Here is a 14805-nt window from a genome sequence, read left to right as displayed (position 1 = left end):
ACCATTTATACATACTGTACATACATATTTAAGATTTAGCTCTATTTTTTATGTATTGAGCCGCTGCCTTGATGTGGCAGGTGAGGTTGTGTTTATATGTGACTCTGCAGCACTGACATGTGGCCACTGAACATAAACACATTTACCCAAGAACAGAAGAACAAAATCTACCAAAAAAGTGTATTATTATTATTATTATTATTATTATTATTATTATTATTATTATTATTATTATTATTGTTATTGTTGTTGTTGTTGTTGTTATTGTTGTTTATGGTCTATAGAACAATCTGTTTTGTCAACTTTGTGTTTATTTATTTATTTATATTATTTTTATTTGAATTAATTGATATATTCAATTCAATTCGATTCGATTCAAATTTATTTGTATATCGCCTTTAACAATTGACATTGTCTCAAAGCAGCTTTACTGAATAATATCATAAGAAATATAGTACAAAAGTTCATCTCTAGATACCTTCAGGACCTTCACAGGGTCGATGCGTCTTTTCACTGAAGGTCTGAAATCTTCATGAAGCAAAATATCTTTATGGATATTTAATGCTGTGGAAGATCTAAGAGAGAAGTTAGTTCCTGTTCTTATTTATGTTATAGCTGAGCTAAATTGTCAATCAGTCATCAGCCTCTCTCGTTCTGTCTCTCTCTCTCTCAGCCGCTCTCGTTCTGTCTCTCTCTCTCTCAGCCTCTCTCGTTCTGTCTCTCTCTCTCTCAGCCGCTCTCGTTCTGTCTGTCTGTCTGTCTCTCTCAGCCGCTCTCGTTCTGTCTGTCTGTCTCTCTCTCTCAGCCGCTCTCGTTCTGTCTCTGTCTCTCTCAGCCGCTCTCGTTCTGTCTCTGTCTCTCTCAGCCGCTCTCGTTCTGTCTCTGTCTGTCAGCCGCTCTCGTTCTGTCTGTCTGTCTCTGTCTCTCAGCCGCTCCCGTTCTGTCTCTCTGTCTCTGTCTGTCAGCCGCTCTCGTTCTGTCTCTCTGTCTCTGTCTCTCAGCCGCTCTCGTTCTGTCTGTCTGTCTCTGTCTCTCAGCCGCTCTCGTTCTGTCTGTCTGTCTCTGTCTCTCAGCCGCTCTCGTTCTGTCTCTCTCTCTCTCAGCCGCTCTCGTTCTGTCTGTCTGTCTCTGTCTCTCAGCCGCTCTCGTTCTGTCTCTCTCTCTCTCAGCCGCTCTCGTTCTGTCTGTCTGTCTCTGTCTCTCAGCCGCTCTCGTTCTGTCTGTCTGTCTCTGTCTCTCAGCCGCTCTCGTTCTGTCTGTCTCTCTCTCTCAGCCGCTCTCATTCTGTCTGCCTCTGTCTCTCTCAGCCCCTCTCTGTCTGTCTGTCTGTCTGTCTCTCACCCCCCCTCTCTCTGTCTGTCTGTCTGTCTCTCACCCCCCCTCTCTCTGTCTGTCTGTCTCTGTCTCTCACCCCCCCTCTCTCTGTCTGTCTGTCTCTCAGCCCCTCTGTCTCTCTCTATCTCATTCTCTCTCTCTCAGCCCCTCTCTTTCTCTCTCATTCTCTCTCTCTGTCTTTCATTCTCTCTCTCTCTCTCTGTCATTCTCTCTCTGTCTCATTTTCTCTCTCTTACTCTCTGTCTCTCTCATTCTCTCTCTCTCTCTCTCTCTCTGTCATTCTCTCTCTCTCATTTTCTCTCTCTCTGTCATTCTCTCTCTTACTCTCTGTCTCTCTTATTCTCTCTCTCTCTCTCTCTCTCTCTCTCTCTCTCTCTCTCTCTCTCTCTCTCTCTCTCTGTACTATAAAGTCACTAAGCAGTACTAAGGAGCAGTCCTACTGGTTGCTATAGTAATAACTATAATAGATAATCAGTAGATGGCACGACTAGTATTTAAGATTTTCTTCTTGCCACTATACTGAAACATACCAGAGGGAGATGTTTAACCATTTATCAATTCTCAGTTCTCGTCAAAATGGACAATCTCCGGTTTCTGCATGTGTGAAAATGTCTTGAAGACCTTCCTGAGCTGGGAAACGTGAACCGTTAAAAGTTTCAGCACCTCAGACCGAGCAGCCGTCCAAAAAAAAGCATCCCTTCTGCCCAATCAGATCTGAGTACATAATATATTACAGTTCTTACACTACAGAGCTGAGTATCTGCTGTTACTGCTGTTTCTTCTCCAAACTGTTACCGCAGAGCAGTAAATGTGCAAGCATGTGTGTGTGTGTGTGTGTGTGTGTGTGTGTGTGTGTGTGTGTGTGTGCGGTTTTCTCCAATGATGAGTCTGCTTCATTTTATGACATATGTTGTTTTACTGTACAGTCTGCTATTTCTTAAATAAAAAAATATAAACCAATGTTAAAGCTAAAACCTGGGGACGGCCTACTACGTAATGTTCTACATTACGTTACATTTAAATATGTTTAAAAACTAGTAACCCGTGAGTGTTAATAAAACAGTGTTAAAACTCTGTGACGGAGAGGTGAGATAAAAAGCATCGATCAGCAATGATGCTTCGCTGTGATGTCACTTCCTGCTTCGTAGCCCTCTGCTCTGGTACTCTGCTCGGACTTCTGTCTGTGTGAACAAAAATGAATTCACAAATTTATTCCATAGCAACAAAGTGCACAGAGGTCAAAAATAAATGCCGTACCGTTTGATTGACGTACTTGTGTGATTAAGGGGGTTGAAGTCCCTCTGTGCTTGTTGTTCTATCTGTGTCCTGCAGGGGGAGGTGTGTAAGCATAGCCGAGAGAGGAGACGCTATGACAGCTGCTCTCTGACAAACTGGAATCCGTCTGCTCGTTATTTGACCAGAATGTAACCACCGCCTCGAGTGCTTCACCTTCGTCACAGCTCAGAGCTTCCTCGTCGCTCTCAGACAGCGGGAACAGGCGTCTCTCCCAAGGTGGCTGAGGCTACGTGGACATGAGAAACAAGTGTGTGATGCAGAGACTATCATGCAATTAGAGCTAACTGGTTGCACCTTAGTTAGGGAGAAGGCCAGAGATGTCCAGCTGGAACCAGTTAACAAAACATGGCTGATATTTTCACTGTTAATCTGCGGCTTAGTGTTAATAACCGGTCAGATATAAAAATGGTGTATTTCTAATTATAATCTGCATTAAAATGATTTTTTGTTAGCGTACAGGATGTCGGTGTATATTAATGTTTTTGGTCACAAACAACTGGACGATCTTTTAGGACTTTATAAAGCATGTAGTGTTGTCCTGTATACTGTACGTGTCAAATCAAGTCAAGACGCTTGTATTGTCATTTCAACCGTGTATAACTCACGCAGTTACACAGTGTAATGAAAAGAGAATCAGAACCAGAATCAGAACCGGAACCAGAACCAGGTTTATTGGCCAAGTGTGTTGGCACACACAAGGGATTTGGTTCCAGCTGTTTGTGATGCACAAAAGTACAGACTTAAATAACACTAAACTCTCTCTCTCATCTTCTACCGCTTATCCTGACTTCTCGGGTCACGGGGAGCCTGTGCCTATCTCAGGCGTCATCGGGCATCGAGGCAGGATACACCCTGGACGGAGTGCCGACCCGTCGCAGGGCACACACACACTCTCATTCACTCACACACTCACACACTACAGACAATTTTCCAGAGATGCCAATTAACCTACCATGCATGTCTTTGGACCGGGGGAGGAAACCGGAGTACCCGGAGGAAACCCCAGAGGCACGGGGAGAACATGCAAACTCCACACACACAAGGCGGAGGCGGGATTCGAACCCCCGACCCTGTAGGTGTGAGGCGAACATGCTAACCGCTAAGACACCGTGCCTCCCCAACACTATACTATACAAGACAATGCAGACAGTATGAGAAGTGCATGGTATTGTGCAGTATTATGCTTTCTGTACAATCTGCAGCAGCAGTAGTGTGTGTGACGTATACGGATGATGTGATGACTGACAGTTCTGATGATGCAGTACTTATAGATATATGGATGTTAGATATATGACGATTTTGCTCCTTTCGCTCACTCTGTCAGAGCACATGAAGCTCATACATAGCAACTTTTACTACACTTTTACAGTTAAAGGCTTAAGTGGCTCGTAGTTCTGTTCTACAGTAGTAAACTTAAAATTGCCAGAGGACAGTAGAGAGTCCCGTTAGCAACAAGAGAGCTTGCTAAAGTTAGTGATAACTAACAATGATTATTATAATCATTTTAATTATGATACAGTTGCTTGTATTCCCTACACATTTCACCCTGAAGCTCTCAGACAGTGCAGTAAATCGAGGTGTTTGTGCCATAAGCTGTGTGCCTGTGCTGTCTTTCATGCCATTTAGAGAGTGAGATTGTGAGTGTGTGTGTGTGTGTGTGTGTGTGTGTGTGTAAGAGTATGAGAGAGAAAGTGAAATGGTGTGGAGAGAAGCCATCACCTTTTGACATTTACTACTGCACAACAGAGATAAAGGAGATGTAAAAATAGATCTAACACTACAGAGGGTGCAGGTGTGTGTGGGGCTCTGTGTGTGTGTGTGTGTGTGTGTGTGTGTGTGTGTGTGTGTGTGTGTGTGTGTGTGTGTGTGTGTGTGGACATCAGGCTCAGGGCAATCAATCCAATTTGTCAGACAAATGCAACATAATCATCCACGTGCTGCTGAAGAGAGCTTCAGACACACACACACACACACACACACACACACACACACACACACACACACACACACACACACACACACAGGGACACACACAGTGTCCTATTCCTACAACTAATATTCATTCGCATTTTTTTCACTGTATAAAACCACAGTATGGTTCACGCCGTAATTGTTCTCACTTTTCTTTCTTCCATGTTGTCCTCTGTGTCTGTGAGTCCGCTGCACATCCATGACATCGAATCGCAATCAGAGGATACGTCCGTGCTGCTGGGAGACCTGCGTGACGGAGTGGACACGAGGACACAGACATTAGGAAAAGGAAAAACGTATGGTGCAAATGGTGCAAAAAGTATGGTGCAAATGCTTTACAGTATATAAAGAAAAAAACATCAAAACAAATCATGCTGAAAGTCATGTTCATTATCTGTCAGGCACTAAGGCTGAAAATTAGAGCATCCTTGTCCCATGGGACCTTCTGGTACCTGACTTTAAAGTATTTTACAGGCATCACAATTGGAAAATGTGGAAATCAGCATTGATTACACATCTGATGCAATTGCAATATTTGAACCCGAGGTCCCTTTCTACACAACCCACAGAGTGTGAATATATAAAGCGCACACTGTTCACACGCTGTTCACACGCTGTTCACACGCTGTTCACATGCTGGTCACATGCTGGTCACACGCTGTTCACACGCTGGTCACACGCTGGTCACACGCTGTTCACACGCTGGTCACACGCTGGTCACATGCTGGTCACACGCTGTTCACACGCTGGTCACACGCTGGTCACACGCTGTTCACACGCTGTTCACACGCTGGTCACACGCTGGTCACACGCTGGTCACACGCTGTTCACACGCTGTTCACACGCTGTTCACACGCTGGTCACACGCTGGTCACACGCTGGTCACACGCTGTTCACACGCTGGTCACACGCTGTTCACACGCTGGTCACACGCTGTTCACACGCTGGTCACACGCTGGTCACACGCTGGTCACACGCTGTTCACACGCTGGTCACACGCTGTTCACACGCTGGTCACACGCTGTTCACACGCTGGTCACACGCTGGTCACACGCTGGTCACACGCTGTTCACACGCTGTTCACACGCTGGTCACACGCTGTTCACACGCTGTTCACACGCTGGTCACACGCTGGTCACACGCTGTTCACACGCTGTTCACACGCTGGTCACACGCTGGTCACACGCTGGTCACACGCTTTTCACACGCTGTTCACACGCCGTTCACACTCTGGTCACACGCCAGTCACACGCTGTTCAGACTCTGGTCACACGCTGGTCACACGCTGTTCACACGCTGGTCACACGCTGGTCACACGCTGGTCACACGCTGTTCACACGCTGGTCACACGCTGGTCACACGCTGTTCACACGCTGGTCACACGCTGGTCACACGCTGGTCACATGCTGTTCACACGCTGTTCACACGCCGTTCACACGCCGGTCACACGCCGTTCACACACACTGTTCACACACCGTTCACACGCTGTTCACACGCTGGTCACACGCCGTTCACACACCGTTCACACGCTGGTCACACGCTGTTCACACGCTGTTCACACGCTGTTCACACGCTGTTCACACGCTGGTCACACGCTGTTCACACGCTGGTCACACGCTGTTCACACGCTGGTCACACGCTGTTCACACGCTGGTCACACACCGTTCACACGCTGTTCACACGCTGGTCACACGCTGGTCACACGCTGGTCACACGCTGTTCACACGCTGGTCACACGCTGTTCACACGCTGTTCACACGCTGTTCACACGCTGGTCACACGCTGTTCACACAAGGATTCCCTTTTGGATAACCAGAGCCATCACCGCACATCATCTGCACTTGTGAGGTGACTGTTAAGCTCCGTATCACAATGACTAGAATTTCTACATTTATTTATTGTAAAGAAATATTTTTTATTGTGTCTTCACTGTAGCTTTAGAGACAGAATAGTGTCTGTCCCAGGAACACAAAAGCCGTGTATCTCTGGCAATAGTCCAACGTCATAGAAATGACTGTGTGGCGACTTCCAACTCCACCACCATCATCAAGTTTGCTGTCGACACTGTAGTTGTGGGCCTGATCTCCGACGACGACGAGACAGCCTACCTGCAGGAGACTAAAAACTTGGAGAGATGGTGCCAGGAGAAAAGTCTTCTCCTGAACGTCAGCAAGACTAAAGAGTTGATAGTGGACTTCAGCACAAAGCAGGAGCGGTCATACCAACCGCTAAACATCAACGGGACCCCAGTGGAGAGAGTGGACAGTTTCTGGTACCTAGGTGTTCACATCACACAGGACCTGTCTTGGTCCTGTCACAACAACACCCTGGTGAAGAAGGCCTGGCAGCGTCTGTACCATCTGAGACGCTTAAGGGACTTCAAACTACCCTCTCAGGTGCTAAAGACTTTCTACACCTGCACCATTGAGAGCGTCCTGACGGGTAGCATCACTTCCTGGTTCAGGAACAGCACCATGCAGGACAGGTGAGTCCTCCAGAGGGTGGTGCGGTCAGCTGAACGTACCATCCACACTGAGCTCCCTGACCTGCAGGACATCTACAGCACGTGGTGCAGGACCAGATCCAGGAAGATTGTAAAGAATGTCAGCATCCCAACAATGGAAGCTTCTTCCTGCAGGCCATTTGGATCTTAAACCAGGAGACACCCAGGATCTAGTCCTGGACCTCTCTCTCCATCCCCACTGTTCTATGCACACCCCCCCACACCCCCATTTTTTTTGCACGGACACTTTAATTCTGGACTGTCACTGTCACTTTAACTCTAGACTTGCACAGTACAGTGCCACTTTATACACTATTTACACTCCATACTGCACATGGACACTTTAAGGGCAATCTTTAAACACCATACATATTTATTTATGTATATGTATTTACTTTATTTCATATTCTCCACATATTACATATTTTTATATAGTTTTTTTTATATAGTTTTCTTATATAGTCTATACTGTCTTATTGTTTTATTCTCATTTTATTTTTTTGCTTCTTTATACTTTTTTGATATTCTTTATTCTTATACCGGACATTTGCATAAAGCATTTCACTGCATATCGTACCCTGGATGTAAGTGTATGTGACAAATACTATTTGATTTGATTTGATTTGAAATGTACATTTCTTCATATTCACTCAATAGACTCATCTTTTTTTACCAACACTTACTACATGTTTGTTTTTTTGTTTTGATTGTTCAGGAGACAAAATGTAGCAGCAGCAAATCTAATCTAAATGTGTTCTGGGGATAGAGCACAAGAAAGTACTCTCAGTTGCTCTGTGTTTTGATTTAAGCACACACACACAAACACACACACACACACACACACAAATATACACACAAATATATACACAAATATACACACATGCATAAATTTACACACACATACATACACATACACACACACACACACACACACACACACAAATATACACACAAATATACACACATGCATAAATTTACACACACATACATACATATACACACACACACACACACACACACACACACACACACACACACACACACAAATATACACCCACATTCACACAAATATACACACACAAATATACACACACACACACACACAAATATACACACACACACACACACACACATAAATTTACACACACATACATACACACATATACACACACACACACACACATTCATACACATACACAAACACACACAAACATACACACACACACAAATATACACCCACATTCACACAAATATACACACACATTCACAGACACACACACACACACACACACACACAAATTTACACACACATATACACACACACACACATATTCACACACACACACAAACATATATACACAAACACACACACACATATACACATAAATATACACACACCTACACACAAACACACACACGCATATACACACAAATATACACACACATATACACACATACACATAAATATACACACACAGAGACACACACGCACACACACACGCACACACACACTCTTACCTAGTACTATATATGGATCTCCTGTTCTTTTCCCAGGAACTCCAGCAGACTTTCTCTCTGTGTTCATAGATCTGGTGTCGCTGACTAAACACCTCATCTGATAGCGACTCCACCTGCGAGAAGGGAAAAGAAGAAGATACAATTCACCTGAAGGTTAAGAGCAAACAACATCGATTACATTTTTTTTTCACATGTACGATTCCTCTCCGGAAAATCTCTATTTTTTTTTTTCTTAACATAGTTGTTCATCTAAAACATGCAACAATTTTACGATCATCGTTTCTATCCTGTAACCGTGAATTTATAAACACGGTATCTATCGCAGGGATCTAAATGTTAGCGTGTACAGAACTACATGTACCATATTGATGTCTTTCTCCTCCTCTTTTTTTATGAGTGGGGAAAGCTGTAGTATCCTCCAGCTGAAAGAACACAAAAGATAACCATCATAAAAACACACATTTACCTTAATAATATTCTTCACACTTTACAGCATAGATGCTATTCTTGTTGTTCTTTCAGTTCTAATAATAACCGTTAAATGCACACATGTGTTTAAGCGCTGCTCTTTAATGAAATGAAGTGATTTAGCTAGCTATATTTGTTAGCTTAGTATGTGTAAGGTTACAGTAAATTGGGGTTCGTTTCATTCCAGATAAGCACTTCTATAAGGCTGTATGTTGTATACACTTGTGTTATGGCATTGGCGTGAAGTACTCAGTATTCAATACTTTTATCTTATGTTATTTTGATGGCAAGATGGCGCCGCAGATGGCAGCCTCAGTGCTTAGCTCTTCAGTGTTTACTCTGTTTTTGTTAGTTTTTCCTGCTCTTTGTCAAGAAAATCCGGTCAGCTTCACCAGAGATGAACTGCTGAACATTCGGCAGCACACACCACAAGACCTTTTACGGGTTTTTGAGTATTCTGACATTTTGCCGCATATTGTAGTTGGCGGAGTGGCTGCACTGTTTGAGAGCTTCAAGAAGCGCAGACGGAGATAACGCGCCGGTGCGCTAGTGAAACTCAGTGCGGTTTAAGAACACCGCTGCCAAGCATCCACCTGGCGAATATCCGCTCTCTACCCAACAAAATGGACGAACTCCTTCTGCTCACCCGGAAAAATAAGGATTTTTCGAACTCTGAACTCTGCTGCTGTCTGCCTCACGGAAACCTGACTGAACGACACCGTTCCGGACAGCGGGTTAAGTCTGCCGGGCTTTCAGCTCTTCGGAGCGGACCGCGATGCAGAATCAACGTTGAAATCGCGCGGCAGCGGGACGTGTTTTTACATCAATGAAAGGTGGTGTTCTGATGTAATTCCCTCACATCTAGCACACTCCCTCACTCTGGACCCCTCACATCCAGCACACACACTCACTCAGGATCCCTCACATCCAGCACACACACTCACTCAGGATCCCTCACATCCAGCACACTCCCTCACTCTGGACCCCTCACATCCAGCACACTCCCTCACTCTGGACCCCTCACATCCAGCACACTCCCTCACTCTGGACCCCTCACATCCAGCACACTCCCTCACTCTGGACCCCTCACATCCAGCACACTCCCTCACTCTGGACCCCTCACATCCAGCACACTCACTCACTCAGGACCCCTCACATCCAGCACACTCCCTCACTCCGGACTCCTCACATCCAGCACACTCCCTCACTCAGGATCCCTCACATCCAGCACACTCACTCTGGACCCCTCACATCCAGCACACACACTCACTCAGGATCCCTCACATCCAGCACACTCCCTCACTCTGGACCCCTCACATCCAGCACACTCCCTCACTCTGGACCCCTCACATCCAGCACACTCCCTCACTCCGGACCCCTCACATCCAGCACACTCCCTCACTCAGGATCCCTCACATCCAGCACACTCACTCTGGACCCCTCACATCCAGCACACACACTCACTCAGGATCCCTCACATCCAGCACACACACTCACTCAGGATCCCTCACATCCAGCACACTCCCTCACTCTGGACCCCTCACATCCAGCACACTCCCTCACTCTGGACCCCTCACATCCAGCACACACACTCACTCAGGATCCCTCACATCCAGCACACACACTCACTCAGGATCCCTCACATCCAGCACACTCCCTCACTCTGGACCCCTCACATCCAGCACACTCCCTCACTCTGGACCCCTCACATCCAGCACACTCCCTCACTCTGGACCCCTCACATCCAGCACACTCCCTCTTTGAACTGTTGCCATCTGGTCGACGCTACAGAGCCCTGAGCTCCAGAACGACCAGACATACGAACAGTTTCTTCCCACAGGCAATCCATCTGATGAACACCTAACATACACAGAACAAACCCTATTCTTACATTGTTTACAAGTACTCATTTATATTTTCATTTGCACATCTATACTTCAATTTGGTTTCTAGTATTGTAGAAAGATTTTTTTTCAGCACAGTTTGTGGTTCTTTTTGCTTTGAATTCCATCATAAATTGGATAATATATCATTTTGATTTATTCGTGAAATTATTCATTCGAACCCTGGGCTTATGTCACATCAAAACAACGACAACAAAAAAACAAAAAAACAAGTACATCTAATTGAGCCTTGTATCTGAGTGAAACCTGCTACCAGTATTATTACTGATGCATCTCTAATAAAAACTGTCCACCTGGAAAGGCAGGATAAAGACAACTGTCTTCTAATCTAATTTAGTTTATATTGAATATAACGACTGCAATCCCACAGACACCTTAAAAGAAAAAGGATCGCTGTATAGGGGAAACACGTACAGTATGTGGGCTCGGATGTGTTTACTGAGCATCCGATTCTAAATTGGCACTAACATGGAGTTTGCTACTATAACAAATTTACACTCTTCTGGAAAGGTTTTCTATTAGATCGTGAAACTTGGATGTGAGGATTTGTTTGTTCTACCAAAAGGGCTGTAGTGATAACGGTAGGGTCAGAATCCCAATGCACCTCAATGGTGTTCAGTGGGGTTGAGGTCTTGCCATGTTCTTATTGGAGCTTGTTTTATATATCATTGTCATGATAGGACAGGTTTGAAAACCTTAGTTGTATTTAACAGACATATTAATGTTGCGGCATATAAACACATTCTGATCAATTGCATGCTTCCATCTTTGTGGCAACAGTTTGTACAAGACCCACATATAAGGGGCTTTTTACACCCGGTCACTTCCTGCGTTTTCTGTGATCCGATAGCTATCCGACGGTAAAAAGACCAGGTCTAAATGCCCTCCGAAACGTTTTGGAGACGGATATAAATCCCATGGTACAAACCCCTTCAGGAGGTGGTCTGGGACGCGTTTCAGATGAAACTGGACAGGTGTAAATGAATGTGGTTGTTCGAGCCACATACGTCAGCGCTATACTCCTCCCAAACGGAAGTACTTCACTCGCAGGTGACTCACGAGTCGCGCATCGCGCCAGAAACAAACACCGACGACACGCAGGGAAGTTTTTTCGTCTTCTTTTTGATTGCATTCTGAAATGGTTAGCGTTAGGGTTAGGGTTAGCCCTAACCCTAACCCAAAGCGTGTTCCATTTCAATTACCCCGGAAATGAGGTAAAATATATTAGCATTTTGGGCGGGAGTAGAAAGATCGGATCGATATCCGATTCGCCGAGACGCGTTTATGTGGCCTGATGTAAATGGAACAGTTTTAACAAATCAGACGGCTATCGGATCAGAGACAACACACGAAGTGACCGGGTGTAAAAATGCCCTAGGTGTGATGGGCAGGTGTCTACACATGTATACGAAGCTCTTTTATGGTGTTAGGGCATTTATTTTATTTTACTCTTAATGGTTTGGCTCTACTTGTTATCTTCCTGTGCTATTTTCCAGATCTTCCAGAATGATTCCACCCCAATACATGAATGAATTAAGAATGATGTATAAAATATTGTACACGTATATTCGACAATATTGTATGCCGAGATACCTGGGTGTGGTAATGTCCTTATACTCCAGCTTCTCCGGTTTGGTAGAGGCAGCCATAGACATTGGGATGACTATGTTGTTTATGTTGAAGGCACTTTCACCGTTTCTCCTGCGCACTGAAATCTGGGAGGAACAAACCACACACATCATTCATCTCCTCCTGTTCATCTGAATCACTTCACACTAGTAAAAAGCATGGATGTGACCTGACACCTGATTCGGTACCTTATTATACCTATGGAGTATAGTTTATTAGTAGTAGCATTAACCAGGGTGTGTGTACCTGTGACTTTTTCTCTTGTAGGATTTTGCGGTTGGGTATTAACACTTCCTCTGTACTGTCCTCAGTACTGAGAGAAAACAAGCCACCGGACTGGGATGCACACATGTCTGATGAGTAACAAAATACAGCAGAATCGTAGCTTACATTTGAATCAATGATACACACCATAGATCACTCAGTAGTACATAATTACTGATGTATGTGATGCTCGATGTTTCTGCGAATGACAGAACACGGGTCGAGCCGTACCGATGACTGCCTGTCGTTTAGCCGCTCGGCGGCGTCTCTTCGCTGTGAGCGTCTCCTGAATCGGTGTTGCATTGCGATGCATCTGTGCAGATTCCAGCTCGTAAGTGCAATCTGTGACAAGACGTTTACCTTCATATTGAACGAATAACATGACCTTTGCACATTTTTTCCCTTTACTCCTGAGCTGTCAACATTTTTAGGCAAAAACCGATCAAAAACAATTAGCATATAAACTGAGTAACACCCGTTTTTCTTTGGGCAACAGTGAGTTTTACTGAGAAACAACTGTACCGTTGCTTTGGTGACAGCGCCAGTGTTGAAGCCATGTCCTAGGAGAATAACTAGTTTTCATGGCAGAGGAATTTTGTGTAACTTGTGCTATTTCTTACTGAATATGGAGGACTCGTGTTCCTCCGTGGTGTAGCTGGGTGACAGGATGGTGGATTGAGACTGACAAAGCCAGTCGTCTTTGAAGGAAGCAGTATGGATGCTTCGGGACACTGAGCTCTCTGTAGAACAGGAGAAAAACAGCATACACTCAATAAAAAAAAACAGCAGGCAAAATATCCTGATGTAAAAGTACAGTAGTGGTTGTAATATAACAGGATAAGCATTCAGTTTCTGTATAATGTAAGTGTTGTGATGTACTGAGAAATGGGTTGAGTGATAGAATGAAAAACATTCGGCATATTTACCAGGCTGAATGAATGAATGAATGAATGAAGCTTGTTCATCAAGCTCATGAAACAAATCCACTGCTTTGAAGGCGCTTCGATCATAATTTGACTTGTATTACAATTTATTTCTATTGAGACGTTTAATTTTACATTGATAATTATAAATGTGCACTGATACATTTTAGGTAACTAACCTACTAACTAGTAACTAACTAGTTTTCCTGTTACAGATTGTACATACATTTTAAAAACCCTCTCATGTCACCTTTAAACCTAGCAATTTTTTTTTATATTACAATGATGTAAGGTTATAGCTTTGAGATGTTGCCGTTGACAACGATCACGACAACAGCGGCAACGTTTAAGAGCTGAGATCTGGTCTAAACATTTTATAGTTCCTTCAGTCCGTAATCATGCAAGTACAAACCAAGGTGTTTCACATCACATCCATTACAGCGTGAAAGCATAATACAACATTTCCCACTTGTCAGGAAGGACAAGAAATAGTTCTTGGGTTTTTAGTTATCTCATTTTTACACAGGTGAGTAATTAAGGTTTGAGGGCCTTGGTCAGGGGCAACTTGGTGGACCTGGGAATCAATCCAATTACATTTATTTGTTTAGCACCTGGTGGCTTAGTGGTTAGCATGTTCGCCTCAGAGCTCCAGGGTTGGGGGTTCGATTCCCGCCTCCGCCTTGTGTGTGTGGAGTTTGCATGTTCTCCCCGTGCCTCGGGGGTTTCCTCCGGGTACTCCGGTTTTCTCCCCCGGTCCAAAGACATGCATGGTAGGTTGATTGGCATCTCTGGAAAATTGTCCGTAGTGTGTGTGTGTGAGTGAATGAGAGTGTGTGTGTGCCCTGTGATGGGTTGGCACTCCATCCAGGGTGTATCCTGCCTCGATGCCCGATGACGCCTGAGATAGGCACAGGATCGCCGTGACCCGAGAAGTTTGGATAAGCGGTAGAGAATGACTGAATGAATGAATGAATGAATGAATGAATGAATGAAT

At 44.6% G+C, this 14805-nt stretch overlaps 1 protein-coding gene across 5 annotated transcripts in view; it reads right to left on the bottom strand.

Annotated features, from left to right (window-relative positions):
• Positions 1-2227: 2227 nt before the first annotated feature.
• Positions 2228-14805, bottom strand: part of kansl1l (KAT8 regulatory NSL complex subunit 1-like) — a 30698-nt gene continuing 18120 nt past the window's right edge. For 2 of the 5 annotated variants that reach the window (XM_047814951.1, XM_047814953.1), the window contains 9 exons: positions 13509-13628; positions 13120-13230; positions 12871-12977; positions 12589-12710; positions 8985-9045; positions 8624-8736; positions 4752-4848; positions 2609-2857; positions 2228-2516 (listed from right to left, as the gene is read on the bottom strand). In XM_047814951.1, coding sequence (XP_047670907.1) covers positions 2651-2857; positions 4752-4848; positions 8624-8736; positions 8985-9045; positions 12589-12710; positions 12871-12977; positions 13120-13230; positions 13509-13628 — 938 coding nt within the window. In that variant the 3' untranslated portion in view covers positions 2228-2516; positions 2609-2650. Of the gene's footprint in view, positions 2517-2592; positions 2858-4751; positions 4849-8623; positions 8737-8984; positions 9046-12588; positions 12711-12870; positions 12978-13119; positions 13231-13508; positions 13629-14805 lie in introns of all 5 variants that reach the window. The other 3 variants (XR_007140792.1, XR_007140793.1, XM_047814952.1) reach the window with 3 other exon arrangements.

The sequence above is a fragment of the Tachysurus fulvidraco genome, chromosome 6 (genome assembly GCF_022655615.1).
Source record: "Tachysurus fulvidraco isolate hzauxx_2018 chromosome 6, HZAU_PFXX_2.0, whole genome shotgun sequence".
In the NCBI taxonomy this organism is placed as follows: domain Eukaryota; kingdom Metazoa; phylum Chordata; class Actinopteri; order Siluriformes; family Bagridae; genus Tachysurus; species Tachysurus fulvidraco.
Note: the sequence above shows the minus strand (reverse complement) of the source record. Positions and strands in the feature narration are given on the sequence as shown.